Source organism: Epithele typhae (assembly GCF_022376455.1).
Source record: "Epithele typhae strain CBS 203.58 chromosome Unknown BXZ73scaffold_23, whole genome shotgun sequence".
Taxonomy (NCBI): Eukaryota; Fungi; Basidiomycota; class Agaricomycetes; order Polyporales; family Epitheliaceae; genus Epithele; species Epithele typhae.
The window spans coordinates 1-19,121 of record NW_025954214.1 but is presented as its reverse complement, the minus strand read 5'-3'; the positions used below and the strand labels follow the sequence as shown (position 1 = coordinate 19,121).

The 19,121-nt window shown below is 59.9% G+C and overlaps 8 protein-coding genes across 8 annotated transcripts; 3 read left to right on the top strand and 5 right to left on the bottom strand.

The window, feature by feature from the left end:
• Positions 1-910: 910 nt before the first annotated feature.
• On the bottom strand, positions 911-2,163 carry BXZ73DRAFT_89868 (PQ-loop-domain-containing protein; the record flags this gene model as incomplete). Its single annotated transcript, XM_048025421.1, has 9 exons — positions 911-982; positions 1,041-1,072; positions 1,147-1,290; positions 1,341-1,364; positions 1,417-1,567; positions 1,588-1,764; positions 1,828-1,990; positions 2,046-2,071; positions 2,128-2,163. The coding sequence occupies 9 exons, from the start codon at positions 2,161-2,163 to the stop codon at positions 911-913; spliced, it is 825 nt and encodes a 274-aa protein (XP_047877960.1).
• A 261-nt stretch (positions 2,164-2,424) lies between these two features.
• On the top strand, positions 2,425-3,779 carry BXZ73DRAFT_46717 (proteolysis and peptidolysis-like protein; the record flags this gene model as incomplete). Its single annotated transcript, XM_048019744.1, has 9 exons — positions 2,425-2,569; positions 2,632-2,665; positions 2,723-2,771; positions 2,819-2,897; positions 2,950-3,134; positions 3,203-3,328; positions 3,389-3,451; positions 3,511-3,688; positions 3,739-3,779. The coding sequence occupies 9 exons, from the start codon at positions 2,425-2,427 to the stop codon at positions 3,777-3,779; spliced, it is 900 nt and encodes a 299-aa protein (XP_047877959.1).
• Positions 3,780-4,406: 627 nt separating this feature from the next.
• Positions 4,407-8,139, top strand: BXZ73DRAFT_89866 (DNA mismatch repair protein MutS; the record flags this gene model as incomplete). The annotated part of the gene is made up of 21 exons (XM_048025420.1): positions 4,407-4,497; positions 4,558-4,638; positions 4,681-4,685; positions 4,886-4,957; positions 5,008-5,481; positions 5,536-5,613; positions 5,662-5,721; positions 5,769-5,876; positions 5,930-6,011; positions 6,062-6,185; positions 6,258-6,292; positions 6,345-6,386; positions 6,440-6,626; positions 6,682-6,859; positions 6,984-7,014; positions 7,135-7,167; positions 7,214-7,251; positions 7,300-7,411; positions 7,459-7,672; positions 7,774-7,869; positions 7,941-8,139. The coding sequence occupies 21 exons, from the start codon at positions 4,407-4,409 to the stop codon at positions 8,137-8,139; spliced, it is 2,340 nt and encodes a 779-aa protein (XP_047877958.1).
• Positions 8,140-8,234: 95 nt separating this feature from the next.
• On the bottom strand, positions 8,235-10,041 carry BXZ73DRAFT_101221 (uncharacterized protein; the record flags this gene model as incomplete). Its single annotated transcript, XM_048014831.1, has 4 exons — positions 8,235-8,489; positions 8,686-9,036; positions 9,093-9,794; positions 9,844-10,041. The coding sequence occupies 4 exons, from the start codon at positions 10,039-10,041 to the stop codon at positions 8,235-8,237; spliced, it is 1,506 nt and encodes a 501-aa protein (XP_047877957.1).
• Positions 10,042-10,651: 610 nt separating this feature from the next.
• On the bottom strand, positions 10,652-11,681 carry BXZ73DRAFT_89865 (terpenoid synthase; the record flags this gene model as incomplete). Its single annotated transcript, XM_048025419.1, has 3 exons — positions 10,652-10,717; positions 10,775-10,967; positions 11,215-11,681. 3 exons carry the CDS (start codon positions 11,679-11,681, stop codon positions 10,652-10,654), a joined length of 726 nt encoding a protein of 241 aa, XP_047877956.1.
• A 1,918-nt stretch (positions 11,682-13,599) lies between these two features.
• Positions 13,600-16,472, bottom strand: BXZ73DRAFT_77397 (alpha/beta-hydrolase; the record flags this gene model as incomplete). Its single annotated transcript, XM_048022658.1, has 13 exons — positions 13,600-13,660; positions 13,731-13,975; positions 14,030-14,077; positions 14,132-14,202; positions 14,243-14,341; positions 14,396-14,443; positions 14,492-14,557; positions 14,616-15,117; positions 15,168-15,252; positions 15,305-15,450; positions 15,507-15,620; positions 15,673-16,186; positions 16,243-16,472. The coding sequence occupies 13 exons, from the start codon at positions 16,470-16,472 to the stop codon at positions 13,600-13,602; spliced, it is 2,229 nt and encodes a 742-aa protein (XP_047877955.1).
• Positions 16,473-17,505: 1,033 nt separating this feature from the next.
• On the top strand, positions 17,506-18,067 carry BXZ73DRAFT_101218 (uncharacterized protein; the record flags this gene model as incomplete). Its single annotated transcript, XM_048014830.1, has 2 exons — positions 17,506-17,935; positions 18,003-18,067. The coding sequence occupies 2 exons, from the start codon at positions 17,506-17,508 to the stop codon at positions 18,065-18,067; spliced, it is 495 nt and encodes a 164-aa protein (XP_047877954.1).
• A 237-nt stretch (positions 18,068-18,304) lies between these two features.
• Positions 18,305-18,985, bottom strand: BXZ73DRAFT_101217 (uncharacterized protein; the record flags this gene model as incomplete). The annotated part of the gene is made up of 1 exon (XM_048014829.1): positions 18,305-18,985. One exon carries the CDS (start codon positions 18,983-18,985, stop codon positions 18,305-18,307), a length of 681 nt encoding a protein of 226 aa, XP_047877953.1.
• Between the last annotated feature and the right edge of the window lie 136 nt (positions 18,986-19,121).

The window sequence follows — 19,121 nt, the reverse complement described above, 5'->3', positions numbered from 1 at the left end:
GGGTGTAAACGGGGAGCGGGTTGGACAAGGGGGGTGTGGTGCATAGCAGAGACGCGGACGAGGACAGACAATCGACTGGTTTCCGAATCTCGTTGTTTGAGGCGAGGCGCCGCCGCCGCCTCCTTGGTATATGCGCGTTCTCTAGCTCGATTTGGCGTAGGCGACCGATTTGGTGTTTCGCAAGAGCGAAGAGGGCGGGTTTGCTGAGACGGGGGGAGCCGACCTTGTGTTCAAGAGGTAGCAAGCTGGACGAGGTCGGGCGCGGAGGGGTAGGCGCGAGACCGGGACTGAAACAGGAGATGAACAAGGGATGAGGAAGACAAGACGCGGCCACTCGGTACGCACCTCAGGCCTCAGGCCACGACGACGGCAACGTCCGAAGCACGGTGCGCGGCTTGTTGGGCGGAGAACGCGAGAAGCACAGCGACGGGCGACAGGCAGACCGCTGGGCTACGTGGGCAGGCGTTGGGCAGACGATGGCGGGGCGGTGTGTGCCGGGCTGGAGAGCGAGCACGGGGTGTTGGAGGAGAGGGGGCGGGGCGGATTCGGACGGCGGGCGGGTCGAAGGAAAATATGAGAGGGCGCGATGCGACATTGATAAAGCGTTTGAGGATGATGGACGGAACACGAGGCTGGGTGCATGTCTGCCCGAGCGGTAGGTGCCATAGAGAAGAGTTGTGGGTGACCTGCAACGTGGGAGGGCGACTCGGGACACGAGGAAGGCAACGAGGCCGCGACGTCTCCGCTGGCGCCCGCCTCGCTGCCCCCGCCCATCGCACGGGCCGCCTTGGCCAACAGCAGTCCGCCCGCCCGCGCCTTATCGCCTTTCCCAGTCCCGCCCGCACCATCAGAATCCTCCCCTACTCTATTCCTCCCTCGCCACACCGACGATACAATGTCCAGAATGCCCTCACTCCGACCTCTCCCGCGCCCGCGCCCGCTCCCCATCCTCCCGTCGGTAGTGCGCAAATTGGTAGAGCACCTATCGTCCATACGTCAGTACACTGCCTCGCGCGCAGACAAACCAACTCAAAACTCACAAACAGATCCAGGAAGACGGTCAGAGCGCTCCCTGCCGAGCACGTTCACCGACACGACCCAGCACTGATCAGACGTTGCATAGTCCAGTTCGGCGTGCGCACCCACCGGCAATCCAAGGCGCGTTCACCACGAGATGCGGCCACTCCAACGAGGCGGCCAGTATCGAGAGCGTATACGTCGTGTTGCCCGCAATGGAATACACAAACAGGAAGGGCGACAGCCCCTCACACCGCGTGCTCAGATTCTTGACTGCAGAGCCCGTGAGTGCCCGTGCGACGTCGCTAATTAAAGGCACGCACCAATCTGCGGAATCCGCGCTCCGACTTGGGCGACCCGTCAGCGTCGAAAACTTCTCCAGAGCACGCGCCCACTCACGAAACAGGGCGGCACTGATCCACCCAAGGACCTGGCTTCGCCACTCTACGACCTCGTCCGGCTTCGAACGAGGGGAGTCCCTGTGCAGCTCCCTGTCCACTGCCCACGCCAAGACGCCGACAGCAAATACGAATCCCAGCGCGGCCGCAAACTCAGGGACTCCTTCCACACGGACGGACGCGAGGGCGGTTCTTCGGCGGTACCATCTCCCGCCAGGAGCGGACTAGATTCATCGTAGAGCATGGACAGCCTGGGATCTTCGGCCACGAGGAGTGGTGCTCCCCGGCGGGCGCGCTTTCTCCGGTAGTAGTAAATTTGGGCGAGCAGGGTTCCGTCACAGAGCGTATACTGCTCGGGTCGTTCGTTTAGCATTATGCCACCCCGTCGCGGCAGAAGAGATGGCGTGCTCACGTAGCAGGCCACGATGATCACGGTGGGCAGCAGGTCGGCCATTACGGCGCCGGTAAGATTGCACAAGTCGCCGATAAGCCATATTACGACGAAGCCCACGCTGAGGCCGTCGCCTGACTGCAGCTGGTAGTTCTCGATAATCTGGGGAGAATACACAACGAGCCTTGACAATATTTTGATCAGAGTTTCCTGCGGCCCCCGAGCGGATGGAAGCTCACCAGCATGCGATGGAGACCCAGCCGAACTATAGAACGCGAACGGTTAACTCGCTTTCGGGGGTGGATATTCCAGTTTGCATACAAAGTTGGCGAGCTCCTGGCTACCGCCATCGACCATAGCGCCGCCGTCGACGATAGCGTGCCACAAGAGACAGTAGCAAAGATGTACCTCAGACGCAGCGCAGAGGTGAAGAAAAAGGAGACGGCGGAGGACAAAATGGCTCGGGCCTCGGGCGATGGCCGCAACCGCCCGAGAGCGCCCGCGGCAGATGCCGGGCGAGTGTGCCGGAGTGTCGTCAGTGCCGCCGCGTCCCCACCGCAGGACTGCTCTTCTCTGTCCCTCACATCTCCCCTTGTCTCCCGTTCATCCGCTAGCATCATGAGCAACCCCCAGGACTTTTGGAAGCAGATGTCTCGGGAGCTGCAGAAGCGAGGAGGTCCTCCAAAGGGTGCCTTCGCTGGCACGGCACTACTCGTGACTCTGGTCGCAGGAGGAGTTGCGTTGAATGCCAGTTTGTTCAACGGTACGTCGGAATGGTCCCGCATTGGTTGTACGACGTGTCATTTATCACATTGACGCGTTCAGTTGACGGTGGTCACCGCGCAATCAAGTACACACGGTGAGTATAGCCGCTTGGTGCTCCTCGGGTTTCGTTCTCACGTCCCCGGCCTCCCAGGTTGAACGGTGTCAAGGACCAAGTTTACCCTGAAGGGACTCACCTTATGGTATGTGCTAGATATGAACGGGAGAACTCGATGCTAACACCGTGTAGGTCCCATGGTTTGAGACCCCCATTGTCTACGATATCCGTGCGAAGCCCAGGAACATTGCCTCACTTACGGGCACGAAGGGTACGTCCACAAGCAAAACTGTCCTACCCTCCCGCGAATCATCTGCCTCTAGATCTGCAAATGGTCAACATTACGTGCCGTGTACTCTCGCGTCCGAACATGTCGGCGCTGCCGACCATCTACCGCGAGCTCGGCACGGACTTCGATGAGCGTGTCTTGCCTTCTATAGTCAACGAGGTCCTCAAGAGTGTAGTTGCGCAATTCAATGCGAGCCAGCTTATCACTCAGCGTGAACAGGTGCGTGTTTCATTCCGTTTTCGACGCTTCTCCACCCCGTTCCATCCACCGATAAGTCCGGATACTAGGTGTCGCGACTGGTGCGGGAGAACCTCACGCGACGTGCGCTCCGGTTCAACATCGTGCTGGACGATGTTTCAATTACACATGTCGCTTTCTCGCCGGAGTTCACACACGCTGTCGAAGCCAAGCAGGTGCGTGCCCGGGTCTCGAACACGCTGTGAGAGAGGGCTCCCCTCATTACGTCTACGCAGGTTGCGCAACAAACGGCGTTCCGAGCAGCGTTCCTCGTCGACCAAGCCATCCAGGAGAAGCAGGTACGTGCTTCTGGATTCCTTCTGTGCACTGTTCTATGCAAACCAACGCTTGCGCCCAGTCTATCATCGTGCGCGCCCAGGGTGAGGCACGTAGTGCAGAGCTCATCGGTGAGGCCGTGCGTCAGAACAAGGGCTTCTTGCAGCTGCGCAGGCTTGAGGCGGCTCGTGACATTGCGTCTCTCCTCGCCTCGTCGGACAACCGTGTCATGTTGGACTCTCAGAGTCTTCTGTTGAATGGTACGTGCCATCGTGCGACTTGCAAACGGTCTAAGCTGATCAGGCTGCAGTGACGGACGACACCTTGGACCTCCTTGCGCAAAAAAAGTAACGGAGACCTACCGCTTCTGCCGTATCTCTATCATATGTATCGTACATCGCACTATTTTCCACCGCTCTCCGCTTGCATCCAAGGCACGTTGCCGCCAGCGTCGTGCGTGGTCTGATGGAAGTCCCCCGTGTGTGCGAACTTCGAAGGGTGTGCAATTCGTTTTGGTCCCAAACGCGTGTTCCGAAGGTGCACTCCAAACACGGTCACGTGGTCACAAGGGCCGCGGCTTGCGCGCCTGCCTTGCCCACACCTGTATCCTCCTCCATTACTTGATCTCATCTCAACGGTGCAATGCCTCGCCGCAAAGCACGACCAGCTTCTCCGATTACATCTGCTCAAGACGACACCGAAGAGGACGACACGACGACCTCGAAGGAGACTACCAGAGTGCGCCAGGCAAAACGAGTTCGCTGGAGTGGAAATCTTTCCATGCCAGTAGGCGAGGAGGACGAGGACGAGGAGGATGAATCATCCAGCAGCGGTAGCAACGAGAAAGTGAGTACAGCCTGCCGTCGACATAGCGCACACTGACATGTATACAGGTATGTTTGGCAACATCTTACCAGTTGTAAGTTGCCAGTACTTTGGTCGTCCTTGCTCCCCTCTGATTGTCAAAATAGTGGCCGGATGGCCGGTGCCTATTACGACCCTATCAATTGTACGCTGTATCTATTGGAAGACACACCAGATAACAGCCACTTTGATCTCACCAAAGCTTGTCAGTATCTTGGAGGGCCATTTGACGCGTTGTCCTGACATTTTGCGCGCATATACCCAGTGATCGAGCAAGTAAACCCGAGCATGATTCTCACCAGTTCCAAGGCGGACGATAATTTCATGGATGTGCTTCGTGACCATAGTAAGCTCTATTGTACTCCCATATTCACGCTGTGCATCCAAGAAAGAGTACTAGTGGATGGCACCGGAGGAACATTCAAGTCCGTCCCCACAAGGACTTTCTTCCCATCAAAGGCCGAGACCGCTTCTCTCTTTGCGACTACTTTCTGAACTCAATGTCAATGCCAACACCCTTCTTCGGACGGAAGCTCAGGGACAGAACCACGAAATGCCTATGACTTCATGCGACGGCGCCGTGAACTCGGGAGGATCCAAACCTGCAAAAGTGGAACGCCTCCGTTCGTCTGGCCAACTTCACTTCCGTAGAGAGCTCCCCCTGTGTGTACGTGTATTCTCCCGTTCTACCTCACGATGCTCAACGTTGGAGAAGCTCAGCTGTGTGGGCGCACTTATTGATCACTTGTTTCGCGCAAGAGCGGTATCTGAGCCGGACGAAGACGTAGTACAAGGCCTCGAAGTTCAAAGCATCGAACCCTTGCTTCTCCTTCAGTCCATGCAGATCAATGCAGACGCCCTTTTCTCATTGCAGATTTTCGAGGACGAGAACCACGCCTCCATTCACTCGGACAAGACCAAGGAGGGGCTTTCGCTCTTCGGTATCCTCAACGCTACGAAAACTTCGCTGGGTCGCGCCCTCATGCGCCAGTGGTTCCTTCGCCCTTCGTTGTCGCCGGAGGTCATCGGGTGCCGCCACGATGCTGTCGAATGCTTCGTTCGGCCGGATAACATTGTGACCGCGGAAGCGATGCACGGACACTTGGCCGGGATCAAGAACGTCCCGAAGGTTCTCGCCGCCCTGCGGTCGGGAAAGGGAAAAAGATCAGATTGGCAGGGTTTGGTTAAGGCGAGTCTGGGAATTATGTTAGTCCCTATATGCGCTAATTTACGGCGACTGAAGTTCGCATTTCATGCTCTATTGCTGCGCGATGCCGTCTTGGAGCTCCACCGGGCCAGTAACGTTCAGATCGTTGGTCAGGTGCGAGCCCACGTACTCAGGCGAACGGATCTAATTGATCTTCTGAAGCTCCTCGATGCTCTTGATACAGCGAAGTTCAGGGAGATTGGAAATGCTGTCAACGGGACGGTACGTACGCGATGGCAGCATCAGAATCGAGTCTAAATAGCCAACAGATTGATTGGGAGGAGAGTTCAAGCGCAGATCGTATTTGCGTCAGACCGCACGTCGACGACGAGCTCGATAACCTTAAGCACATCTACAATGGAATAGACAGTGTTCTTGTGAGCGGAAGTTCCTCCGTGATGCCGTGTGTATCTTATGTTTCCTTCGGTAGTCCAAAGTTGCAGTCAAAGTTTCTTCAACGATCCCTCCAGATTATACGTCGACCTTGAACGTTGTCTACTTCCCTCAACTAGGTCAGCAGAAGGCCGCGTCTGGGATGACACTGCGTTTACGGCATCATTAGGCTTTCTGATTTGTGTACCGATGAAAGAAGAGTGGAAGACCGAGGCGGGTATTGACGTGTTGGAAGGCTGGACATTTCAGGTGACTCCGAGACCGTTTGTTCTTTACCCCGTGCTGACCCTTGCGTGGCAGTTCTCATCAGAGTGAGATTTTACGGTCTCTGTTAACGTCACAATTCGGCCTGATGGTCATTGTAGAAGTCATGTTTACTTCAAGTCTCAGGAGATGCACGGTGAAATTCTTGATCATAGACGCTCCCCGCATATAGTGACCACAGGTGCTAGATCTGGACGTGCATATAGGCGACTTGCATCCCGCGATTGTCGGTAGGTCAAATTACCAATTAACCCATTTGACGCAACTCACAGCAGGATGTCAGACCGCGAAATCGAGATCATACAAGCGCTACAGGAGCAGATTCTCGCCCATGACAAGGCTATGGGTCATGCTTGCGATGTGTGCGCAGAGTTAGATTGTTTGATATCCTTTTCTTCCGCAACTCGCGCGTACGAGTATCGAAGACCAATCATTGCGAGCGACAATATCATTGACATCAAAAATGGCAGGTATGGGGTTGACCGCGTTCAGCTTGACTTCCGGCTCAACTTGCGAACGAGCAAGGCACCCTCTACAGGAACTAGTCGTCGACACCTTCGTTCCGAACGACGCATTCCTCGCAGGTGGTTCAGGAATCGGAGCAACAGGTGAAGTTTTCTATCAAGACGACGCTCTCGATGAAGAGGTCCAGTGCCCAAGAAGAAGCGTCGTCATATGCACGGGTGCGAATGCTTGTGGGAAGGTATATTTGTTTTCATCAAGTGTGCTCATCGTTTGCTGATTCCGTGAAGAGCGTGTACTTGAAGCAGGTTCGTCGTGTCGCTTTTCGTTCTCCCGAAGATTCCCCAAGTTCTCAGCCATTGCAGATTGCCTTGATCCAATACATGGCCCAGGTCAGTCCACTCTTATTGGCCGTCTCTACTGCTCGCTATAATATGGGATCCTAGATCGGATGGTAAGTCTTCCACCGGCTGGAAGATAACGCGGTATGGTGACGTTTCCCAAGCTTCGTTCCAGCCGAATCAGCAACGCTGGGAATAACAGACAAAAGTATCACCCACGCCTTTGAATTGATCTTCGCTGATGTGATCCCTAGTATTCACCAGGGTCCAGACCCGAGAATCGGTGTCCAGAGTAGGATCCCACCACGTGCAAAATTTCCGTGCTAAAAACCGTGTGCAGGTGCAATCTGCGTTCATGATTGATCTCAATCAAGTATCTCTTGCTCTACGAAACTCTACGCCGCGCTCTATGGTATTATTGGACGAGTTCGGGAAGGGAACGCTCCCCACAGGTGCGCAAGAGGTCTTCTCGGGAAACTTCTATCTGATCTTTCTGCAGACGGGGCCGGGCTTCTTTGCGGTGTATTGAAACACTTTCTGGAACGCGGCGACGAGTGCCCGAAAATCATCGCGACCACACACTTCCACGACATTGTCCACCCCGGCCTGCTGGACCCGTGCAAGCTGCCCATCGGCTTCGTGCACATGCAGGTCCTTCTCGCAGGCGACACCGACATGCTCGAAACGCAGAGACAAGAGACGAGGACGGCGCGGTGCGCATCCTGCCTGGGGAGAAGATCACGTACCTGTACAAGTAACGTCACCCTCCGCTCGTCCTCCTGGCCGCCGCGCGCGTTGACGCACGTCCCCGCAGGGTGGCGAACGGCTACTCGCTGCACTCCCACGCGATAACATGCGCAGAGCTCTTCGGCGTCCCGAAGCGAGTGACGGCTCGCGCGAAGCACGTCAGGTGGGTGCATGAGAGTACATGAGGCTCGAGGAGTGGGGAGGCCGGGATTTGTGCGCTCATGTGGCGTGCAGCGAGCTGCTCGACCAGCACGAGCTCGGCCGGCTCCTGGACGAGGAGATGACGGAGGAGGAGCATCGGGGGCTCGCGGAGGCGGAGGAGGTCTGTCGGCAGTTCTTGGCGTGGGACGGGGAGGCGCACGTCGCTGGGGAGGGTGCGCGGACGGTGCGCGAGATGCTGGCCGAGGCGTTGGGCCGCAAAGACGGGGAGTAGAAGAGGGTGGTGGTGTCGTAAATGTTGCGCTAGGAGTGGTACATGTGTATTTGTAGTATGTTACATCCAGAATGCGACGAGATCCTTCCTCACCCTTACACAAGGCCCGCTTCAAGCCCGCGACCGTCCCGAGCGCACAGAGCGCGCCATGGTCTCCAGGAGGACGTCGTCCGCGTCGTCCGAGTCCCACCACGTCCCGCGTCCTCGGTCGAGGACGTGTCGTAGTCACTCGAGCTCAGCGTAAAGTTGCTGTCCGAGTCCGAGTCCGCCAGCGTCGCGGCGGACGCCCGCCGCACGCGCGCGTCCGGGAACAGCGCGTCGAGGTCGCTCCGGTACACCCCCCACGCCGTCTGCACGACCGCGTGCCCGGGCCCGACGCGGTGCACCGCGGGAGCGCCGCCTCGGGCGTGTCCGGGGCGAAGGTGCGCGGGACGGAGCAGAGGGCGAGGCTCGCGAGCGCGCGGTCGAGCATGCGCACGGGCGGGCGCGGCGGGCCGTGGCCGTCGGCGCGGGGGCGGTGGGCGAGGCGCGGCGCGGGGTGGAGACCCAGACGTCGACGAAGGCGAGGGTCGGGTGGGGCGGGAGGCGGTCCGCGTCCGAGACGTCGTTCTCGCGGCCCTCGAAGACGAGGTGGCGGAGGCGGGGGCAGAGGTGGAGGAGGGCGAGGTGGGGCGCGGGGGGGCCGCCCGTGCCGTCGTCGTCGTCGTCGGCGTCGCGGAGGCCCATCTCCATGTGGTCGCGGAACTCGAGGTAGGTGAGCGTGGCGCCGTGCGCGCGGAGCACGCCCGCCTGAACGCGCGTGACGAGCGGGAGGACGAGCGCGGTGAGGCGCGGGAGCGCCCAGCGGTCGAAGCGCGGTGCGGGCGGGGGCGGGGGCGCTTCGGGCGTGCCGTCGGTCTGCGCGGAGGCGGCGGTGGAGGCGTGGGCGAGTCGGGGCGGTCGAGGCGGCCGACGTCGTACGCCTTGGAGAGGTCGAGCTCGACGAGCGAGGGCAGGGAGAGGGGCTCGCGGCCGGCGGGGTGGTCGACGTTGATCGCGAGCGTGCGGAGGTGGGCGAAGGGGGCGAGGACGTGGAGCGGGGCGGTGAAGTGCGGGGTGCCGCCCTGGGGCCACTGCTCGAAGCGGGTGAGGGTGTCGGAGAGGTGGGAGACGGCGACGGCGAGGCGGTTGTGGAACGGGTAGAGGGCGACGCGCCGGAGCTCGTCCTCCATCGTGAAGAGGCTGTCGGTGAAGATGAGGGTGCGGAGGCCGGCGCATTGGGTGACGATGTAGACGAGGTCGCGGACGACGAGCTCTCGGATCTCAAGCACGACGGGGCAGTCGATGAGGAGGAGCTTGACGAGCGGGCCGAGAGCGGGGTTGCCACGCAGGGCGGCGGCGAAAGCGTAGACCTGGCGTGCGGAGCGCAGGGCGACGTCTTCGTACATCGAGACGAGCGCGACGCGATGCCAGTGCTTGCAGACTCGGAGGAAGTTGAACTTCCAGTGCATGACGTGAGTCCAGAGCGTGTGCGAGCCTCGGGTCGGGATGGGGTCGACAAGCTGGGACGGGGGCGACGCGTACTGGAAGACGGCGTGCAGGAGTTCAACAGGGAGTTCGTCCGTGGGCCCTGCCCGTCCATTGAACCAGCGGGCGGCAGTGCCTCTACAGTCGTCCTGGAACAAAGTAAGTGAAGGCGACGAATAGAGCAGGTAGTGCACGTACACAAAGGCGGTTGAGGAGCACATCCACACGCTTTGCTTCAGTGGCCTGCTTCTGTAGCTGCTCGGCTTTCCATCTTCGCAGCGAGATCAGCTCCTTGACGAGGTCCGAGAGGGACTGCCCGGAGTTGATAAGTGCTAGTATGTCCTCGTCGCTGACGGTGCCCGAAGTGCGTGCAGTGGCTCGCGACGACGACGGCATAGGTAAATTTGCAGAAGGAAACCAAGGCGAGTGCACAGGAGGGGCGACGACTGACAATATACGAGATGAACTCAGCGGCACAGCCTTCACCCATTCTCCGCGCTTGCCAAAACAGGGTTCGCGAGCGTCCGGCTTTTGTTGTCTTTCACCGCTTGTGCAAGAGGTTGTCACGAGGCCCGTAAGTATTACTCTGAGAATTCCACTGCACAGATCAATCCCACACACCTCCGACATGCAACACATGCAGATCGCTTGGAACAGCGTGGGATCACAACAGGTGCTAAAGCCGCCCAATGGCCATGAGTTGGTGTATGAAGGCGTGCTGGAGGAAACCAGCACATTCAACTACGAGACGTCCCGTCCCAGGTTTGCGCTGCCTCTGCTTGAAATTTCCCAGTTTCCCAATCAGGTATGCTGATCAAAACGTATGTAATCATCCGAACCACCACCGCGTCCGAGAGTGGCATGAGCAGTATCACAAAAGTTCCACCATGGGTTTATATCAGGGTAAGCTATACATCGTGAGTGCACCGTGGTCTCCACAGGGCGCAGAATCCAGGCATCTAAGATTAAATCTAAGGGTACGTCAGGTCACGCCGCAAAACCTCCTTCACGGAACCACTCCGAGCTCCTTCATGCGGTAGCGTGGCGTGCGGATGGTGAATTCAAGATACGTCTGCACAGGAGTCGGACTGAGCACGTCGTCAAGACACTGCAGTCTCGGGCCTCGCACCTGTTTGTACTGGTGCCACAGGTCGCGGAGCTCGAGGTCGTCTCCGACGACCCTCTCGATCCGTTCCGCTGTGTCGAGAACCTCGGCGGTCAGCCGCTGGAGGACCTCCATCGGGGTGATCTGCTCGGCGGCCGCGCGCAGGTGGACATAGTTGGTGCGTTCGCCCACCAGCTCTTCTTTGTAGAATGAAAGGCTGTGTGAAGGGTCAGTGGACAACAAAAGCCTTGAGGGAGACGATCCCGACGATCGCGAGCACTGACATATCACTGGACAGGAAGACCGCGCGTCAGCATCAACATCAAGCACGGAAGCCGACAGACAGGCACACGCACTTGGTCCCGAGCGTCCAGTGCTCGACTTCTCTACATCACACGCGCAGAACCGTCGTCAGTCGCAGATCCACCCGAGCCGGACGTCACGCCCCAGAGACCGGGACTCACGGAAGAATCTGGAGGTACGACTCCGGGGACTCGCGCCAGCCACGCATGAACATGAAGTGCGTGTACTGCGGCCCGCCGCCCGCGCGCGTGCGGAGGTAGTACGGCCAGCGCGTCGCGTCGGGCGCGACGGCCATCCCGCCGCGCGCGCCGGCGGCGTGCTCGAGCGCGGTCGCGCTGAGCGCGTCGAGCGTGCTCGCGATGATCGCGTCCGCGCCGGCGTCGGTCCAGAGCGCGTGCGCGCCGCGGAGGAGCGCGGCGAGCCGGTCGAAGACGGGGGAGAGCTGCGGCGCGCCGGCGATGAGGCGCCGCGCGAAGTGCGCGACGGCGGCGGGGTCGCGCGCGCCGAGGTCCTCGGCGTAGAGCACGCAGGCGGTGTAGAGCGCGACGTAGTGCCGGTGCGCGGGCGCGAGGTGGGCGTACGCGGTCTCGGCGTACGAGCAGGCGGTCTCGAGCATCTTCGCGAGCATGTCGGGCTCGATCGACGCGGTCGTGGACCATGGCGCGATTTCGGCGGCGAGCGCCGCGCGGAGGGGGTGTCGCGGGGGGAGTGGGGGGACTGGTAGGCGCTGCTGGTGATGAAGCGGTGGACGAGCGGTTTGAGGTCGTCTTGGAGGCGAGAGATGGCCGTCTGGGAAGGGCGCGGGGGTCAGCGGTCATGTCAACGGTTCCGGCTCTGGGCCAACGCACTGGGAGGAGGAGAGGGGTGGCCAGCAGAGGCAAGACAGCGGGGATGCACGACGTCCTGGACAGTATCGAAGAGGGTCAGTCTACGGGCGAAGGATGGTAGAAAGGAAGGTACTGACTCGTCGCAGGTGAACGCGGGTGCAGCAGCTTGGGTGTGGATGGCAATCATGGCGAGGGGGATTGAGTGTTTGAGGTTGGGCTGAGAGTCTGGCTTTATAGGCCCAATCGCTGGCGTAAGATGGACCGGGATTGGAGGAGGCCGAGGATCGCTAAAAGCGGCCGATGTCTGAGCCGTCGAGCGAGTCGCGACGCGCACCTGGTTAATTAACTTGTCCCTGGATTGACCGGGACCGACTGCCGGGGAGAACAAGGCAAGCGTACGGCCATGGATGGGATATTGGCCCCCGTCGAGTTCCGCGTTCGGTCGCGTGTAGACGCGCTTCCATGCGCCGTGTCCAGCACGCGGGGGGTAGAAGCTGCGCGAGCAGTTAGGAGAGCGCGGCAGTGATGGGAACACAGTCAGGCGCAGCACAAACCAGGACTTGCTCACCTGCCGGTAAACACGAGAAATGGAACACGATTTGTCGGAGGTCGCCGTGCCTCATCCTCCCGTTCATCACGTCATACCAGAGGCGTTCGCCGATAGGGCTCTCCCAGGGCTTGAAACGATGTCACCGACGATTGTCCACCTCGGTCCCTGCTGCCCGCTCTCAACAGATGTTTTGAACTGCGCAGAGCTGTGTATCCAGACACTCACCGTTGGGCGCAGACGACTTTGAGATCTGAGATCTTCGGAGGATTCCCAACGCTTCACTGGGTGAACGAGCGCCACCACGGCGACTGCCAACGGTTCCTGGGACCTGGAATACTCAGCAGGATCGAGCGTCTGACGGTCAGGGCTGGAGCGAATGGCATTCGCCGCGAAAGTCGGTCACAGTCGGCGGTGCGACAGGTTCCTCGCAAGGCGTCAGATTGGCGTGCGCATCGACAGGCCCGGCGCCGGACGCCCGGCTTGGCTACTCAACGCCCACTGTCCGGAGGCGCCGTTGGACGAGTGCGGTTTAGACCTGGCGTCGCTGGTGACACACAGCCCGTGCGCCACGGATAGATGCGGCGTGGTGGAACCGGAAGGTGGAACTCGCGACGCGGGCCCTCTCGGCGATGGCTGGACGCCCGCGAACCCTGGAAGCGCCGCATTGAGCAACACGCACGTCGGCGATGGCGATGGCGAACGACGAGACGAGGGACTACGGCTCACCGTAAACGGAGCCGAAAGATTTACACTGCGACGGACCGACGATCGTCGCAGCGCACTGCAGGTGCACGCCGTAACTGGCGTCGTACGGTTGGCCCGGCAAACAGTGGACGCGTAGCAGAGTTTGGTACCGCGCGGTGGCGCAGGTTCGTCATCCTGCGCCGCGCAGACACGAGCGCAGGGCCTCAATTGGGCGACCAAAATCTGCACGAACCACCCCAGTGTTCCGCTTCTGCCTTGCAAGCATCCAAATACGGGTTTGAACTTTGGGCTTGGTGGACCGCCAGCCGGCGCCGGTCGGCTTCGGACTGACTTTCGCGGCCAACGCACAGTCCAAACGCTGGCTGGACGAACATGGTATTGGAAAAGATAGGGTATTCCCAATCCCCGAACACCGCAATCGAACATTACACCTGTAAGTGTTTTCATCCCGGAACACGTCCGCTCTACTCGCTCTTCCCGGAGTACTGGGCGAGCCAGCGGAAGACCTCGTAGTGCCACTTGATGCTGAAATCGAATCAAAGCGCGATGAGATTCCGGCGGCCTCACGAAAGGGCCGGAGTGCGCGGCGACGCACCTGTTCTGATGGTTCAGCACCCAGTGGTTCTCGTCCGGGAAGATGACGAGCCGGCTGGGGACCCCGAGCTGCTGCAGGGCGTGGAACGCGCCGATCCCGTCCGTCTCCGGCAGCCGGTAGTCCTTGCTGCCGTGGATGATGAGCATCGGCGTCGACCACTTGTCGACGAAGTTGATCGGGTCGTATTTCGCGATCACCTCCTTCGCCCGCGCCTCCCACGGCCGTCCTCCCCACTCGTAGTTAAACTAGAAACAAACGTTCGCTTTGGGACGTGCTGGGGGCGGTGGATCGGAACTCACGAAGAAGAGCTCGTCGGTGGAGTAGCCGTGGTATTGCGCGCCGAATGCCTGGGAATGCCGTGAGTGATGGCTGTGCCTGGCGGTGCATGGACGGATACGTACACCGTCGTGGCACACTAGTGCCTTGAAGTTGAAGCCGAACTCAGGGTGGCCCTGGATCCAACTGCAACGCACTCAGTCCATGCATCTCAACCGGGGTGCTTAACTACTCACTTGATAGCGTAACCGCCGTAGCTCGCGCCAGCAGCCACGCGCGTTCTGGGTCGACCTCGGGCACAGTATCAAGAATATACTTCCACCCTGCCTGGAGGTCTGCGAAGCATGATTGAGACAGAAGTAACATAGAGTGAGGCCAGGATGACGTACCGACGAACGGCTTGCCTCCCCAGTCTTCGGCAATGGCATCGGTGAGCTCTGGACATAAGTAAGCGACCTAGCGATCGTCCGATTCGGTGTTTTTACCTTGACCGAACGACGTCGAGCCAGTGGGGTTGATGGCAATCACATAGTATCCCTGCTGAGCGAAGACTGCGAAGCACGATCAACACCGGCCCATAGACTGCGCAAGTACCTCAGGACCACTCACTGTTCGGGTTCCACCTGTTCGACCACTGGTCCTCCCACGCGCCCTCAGGGCCCCCGTGAATGAGGAGCAGGATCGGCCACTTCTTCGCCTCGCCCTCCTTGAACCCGGGCGGCTTGATCTTCCAGCCGTGCACCTTCCTGCCCTCCGCGCCGGTGAACCAGAAGTCCTCGCCCTCGGCGAGCGCCTTGCCCTTCATCGCGGGCGCGGCGAAGCGCGTGAGCTGGTCGACGGCGGGCGCGCCCGCGGAGTCGAGCCCGCGCAGGACGAAGACGTCGTTCGGGGACGTGAGCGACGAGCGCGTGAGGAGCAGCCGTCCGTTCGGCAGCGGCTGCACGGCGGACGCGGCGCCGGCGGTGGTGAGCGCGCGCGGGGCGCTGAACTCGGCGGAGAGCGACGGGGTCGCGGTCGAGGCGGAGGGAGTGGGGGGCACGGGCAGGGAGAAGATTTTGATGCGGGCGTGGTCGCCGGCGGTGACGAAGATCGTCTTGTCGTCGCGGGCGAACTGGAACGGGTTCAGGGATTGTGGAGTAGAAGGAGTAGGAGAGGACGTACTGCGATGGAACCAACCGACCGGTCCCAGCCTTGGGTGATCGTAAAACGTACGTCCTTCTTGATGTCATAGAGGACGAGCTTCGCGCTGGGCAGCGGATGAGATGGGACAGAACGCGTGCCGTTAATGCAGGACGCACCGGTCGGATTCGTGACCGTCCCTGTCGAGCTGGGTCCACGCGGCCATGTCTCCTGCAGTATTGAAGACCGGGGCGTGCGTCGCTCCGAACTTGCCCGCAGTGATCTCATGGGGTGCAGCAGAACCGTCGAGGGGGACGAGGTACACCTGGCAGAGATTCGCGTCTAAGGGTAGGTTGCGCACATACTACGATGCAGACTCACGTTTTGCTTCGTGTGCCATGCCTTGGGGAGCTGAGGGTCCTTGGCGGTAAAGATCACGCTGCTGTCGCTGATGTCAAAGTCGTCGGTGCCACCGAAAGGCTCGACAGGACAATGCTGCAACGCGACGTGAACTCGGGCAAGATGCAGACCATGAGAACGAACATACCAGTCCGGAGCCTTGGAGCAAGTTCGTGAACTCTGTCCCAATCGTCCACTTTCCGTCCTTGCCCTTCGCGAGCTTCACGCTGAACAGGGAAGTCGTTTTGGGGCCGACCCAAGTGTCCCAGTGCCGCTCAAAGGTCTCGTCGTAGACGAACGCCGTATCGCCGCGGTTTTCCCATGCAGCATCGTGCTCCTTGGCCTTCTTCAAGTCGCCATCCGCGTGAACGTAGTCCGAGAAGACAAGGACGCCGGCGCCGGGGGCATAGCGGAAATTGGTTGCTGAGTCGGTCGGGAACGAGCCAATGAGCACGGGCGAGTCGGGGAGGATGCTGCCCGGGGTCTCGACCTTAACGGAGAGCGCGTAGAGGGCGATGGTCTTGTCCTTGTCCTTGCCCTCGGTGACGGCGTGCGCGAGGGTGCGGTCGTCGAGCCAGAAGGCCTCGCCGCCGGTGGCGAGCGGGAAGTCGAGCGGGACGGCCTCGCCCTCGACGGCGGCGATGTGGATGGACTTGCTGACCCTGCGGCGCGACGGGGGTTCGGGGGAGTGCGGGGAGAGGGTGTGGACGGGACTCACTTCTTGTCCTTGAGAGAGTACTGGCTTACGGGCACGAAGACAAGGTCACCGGCGGGGTTCGCGACACCGGCGCCGGGGCGGGGGAGCTGGACGAGGTCGATGGGAGAGAAGAGGTCGGGGCCTTGCTGGAAGGCAAAGCCGGGGGCGGCCATGGTGGAGGAGTTGAGGGACGGCTGGAGGGGGACCTGGGAGGCGAGGCCGAGGCCGACGAGTGCTGGGGGGACCCGCATCGTGGGCGCCGCTATCGATGACCTGGGCGATCGTGGGCGGGCGAGCGATAATCGAGAGCAAGACGAGAGCCGGAGCGGGTCAGGCGCAAGGCGGAGCCACGGTCGAAACGAACGCATTCAGCCCGCGCTCGATCTTTCCCGCGCGAGCGTCCATACGCTCCTCCTCTCACCTCCCACGCACCGCGTCTCGACGCGTCTTACGTGTGGGCATGTACCGAGGGACGCGTCTCGCGCGTTTTATGCGTGGGCTTGTACGACCTGAAAGCGTCCACAGCCCGGCGCGCCCTCCCAGATCTCAAGACTATTCGTACTCCGGTCTCCTATTATTAAGTTGGGGTACCGTGACCGTCCCATCGCAGCCCATCACCCGGCCCATCTATGTATACCATGGGAACTATTCACACAGGTGCAGAAATGGCGGCTTCGAATGGGCGAGTCCTACTGAACTCGTTGGCAACCAAGGTCCACTCATCCCATAAGCTAAGTTAGCAGGCTTTGCGCGGGCCACGCTGCCCGCGCGATTTCAACGTTTCAAACCCGATCGCATCAATGTGGTGGTTGTGCTCGAAGATGTGCGCCATGTTGTCATTCTCCGGCAACATGTACTAGCCTTCGTGGGACACGACATCGCTCGCTACGCAATGCTAGCAACGTGCGCTATTCTGGACTACAGCACTCGTACATGCAGACGGTAGAGACAAAAATGCGAGATGAACCAAGTGGGGTAGCAGTGCGCGGACTCCAGAAGTTGACCAGAACGCGTAATCATATAATGTTGAAATTCAAACTATACACGTGACTAGACCACCCGGAAAGGTGTTCGCTGAATTACTCAGCTACGCCAGACCTGATTGACACCAAACTCGGCCAGAGTGCTTAATTGCATCCCAGAAACATGTTTTGATTGTTATACATGCAATACGTACACGTGTGTGCGGTGGGGGAGGGGATTAGAGGAGCCACCGTCGTCTACAGTGCATTCCTGTGGCAACCGCACGACCTCACCCCTCCCGCACTAGAGTCGTGTCTTTTGATGTTCAACTTCGAGTACAGACACCCGGGGGGCTACATTTTTGGTGGGACGTCCAAGATCAACAACGCCAAGGAGCGGGACTTTACCGGCGGCGTTGGATTCAATAGTTCCGCTCTGAAGGAGTGGCTCGACACCATGATGGCATTCCATGCTCCTCTCAACATCCACGGTGACGAGTTCCGGGGCAAGTGGACGGCAGCGCACGTGGACAAGTTTTGGACGGAATTCCTTGCAACTCACGCTCTCGAGCCGTCGAATCGCGCGGAACACGTGTTGGACAACATTTACGATTACGATACAAGATCGATGACGAAGTGGACGATCGACTGGTCGCCGCGCCATTCGCCGTCCCTCGAGGCTTCAGCGGCGACCGAAGCCAAGGTGACTGTGGAGGAACCATCGAACAAACGCCCACTGTCCGCATCCCCATGTGCGCGGCCGGCGAGGAAGAAACGGGCGAAAGTGGAGGACTCAGGACCGGTCGTCTTGCGTCGCAGTGCCCGGATTCAGGGGCAACGGGGCAGAACCACGGCGCATTCTTGAGTCTAGGTGGGGCGGGTGACGATTTGCTTGCCTTGTTCGGTCCTGTCATTAATTGGGCATAATGTAGCAGTAGTGAACACATGAAATTTACAGTATTACATCCGGCGGAGACGACACGTTGCGTCAAACAATGGAATGCAACCCGGGTAAGAAACCTGGCAGACGTTTGTCAGGACTGGCCACGGTGACGGGCTCGCCCTCTGTTCCGGCCCCGACTTGACGATCAGCGACCACGCTCAGCACCGTCCAGCCCGGCTCACGTCTGCGCCTGCGCCTGCGCTCGTGCCTCCTCCTTCTCCTGGATCCGAAAACTACGGCGAGGAGCTGACGGCTGAGACACCTCGCGCCTGCTTCGTTTGCGCTTCAGGGCCTTCGCTGCAGACTCGCTCGTCTCTCGGCGGCGATGGAATTCCGCATCCGAGTGTTCCCGGCTCGATGTCGCTGGAAAAAGTTCGCGTGCGATCGTGGATGGCGAAGGGTCGGGTGGTTCCGAGTACCCGGCCAGGTTGTCCACGCGGTTGTCCCGCTCCAAAGAGTGCAGGCGGAGGAAGTCGCTCCAGTAGTTGTATATGAACTCCGTGTTCTGCCACTTGCCTCTGTACGCTTTGTCGTCATCCGAATCCGGGACGTGGTAGGCCATCATGTCCGACAGCCATTTGGCGAACGCCGGACTTTTGAAGGCGTGACCGTACACCCGCAACCGACATCGTGCGTTCGCAATTTTACCGGATCCGCCGTTGAACACGTTCAAGGCCGGGATACGGGTGTATTGGTCGAAAACATAGCCTACGATTCTTGAGACCGCGACGGCGGGGAAATGGTGCGGCTGCCACATCAGGGCGCTGTACATCACGACGTAGAGAAGAGATTCCATGTCGTCCACGAATTTGAGGCGCCCTTGGTCCTCCTTGATCCACACTAGGACGCGTATGGACATGAATCGCCACGTGCCCTGCACATACGAGGTCAGAATGCGCAGAATCAGTACCGCGACGCACTCACCACTCGTCCGACTTCAATCGCTTCACCGTGTTCGTTGATCTTGCATGATGTTTCCCAGTCGATCAAGTAAC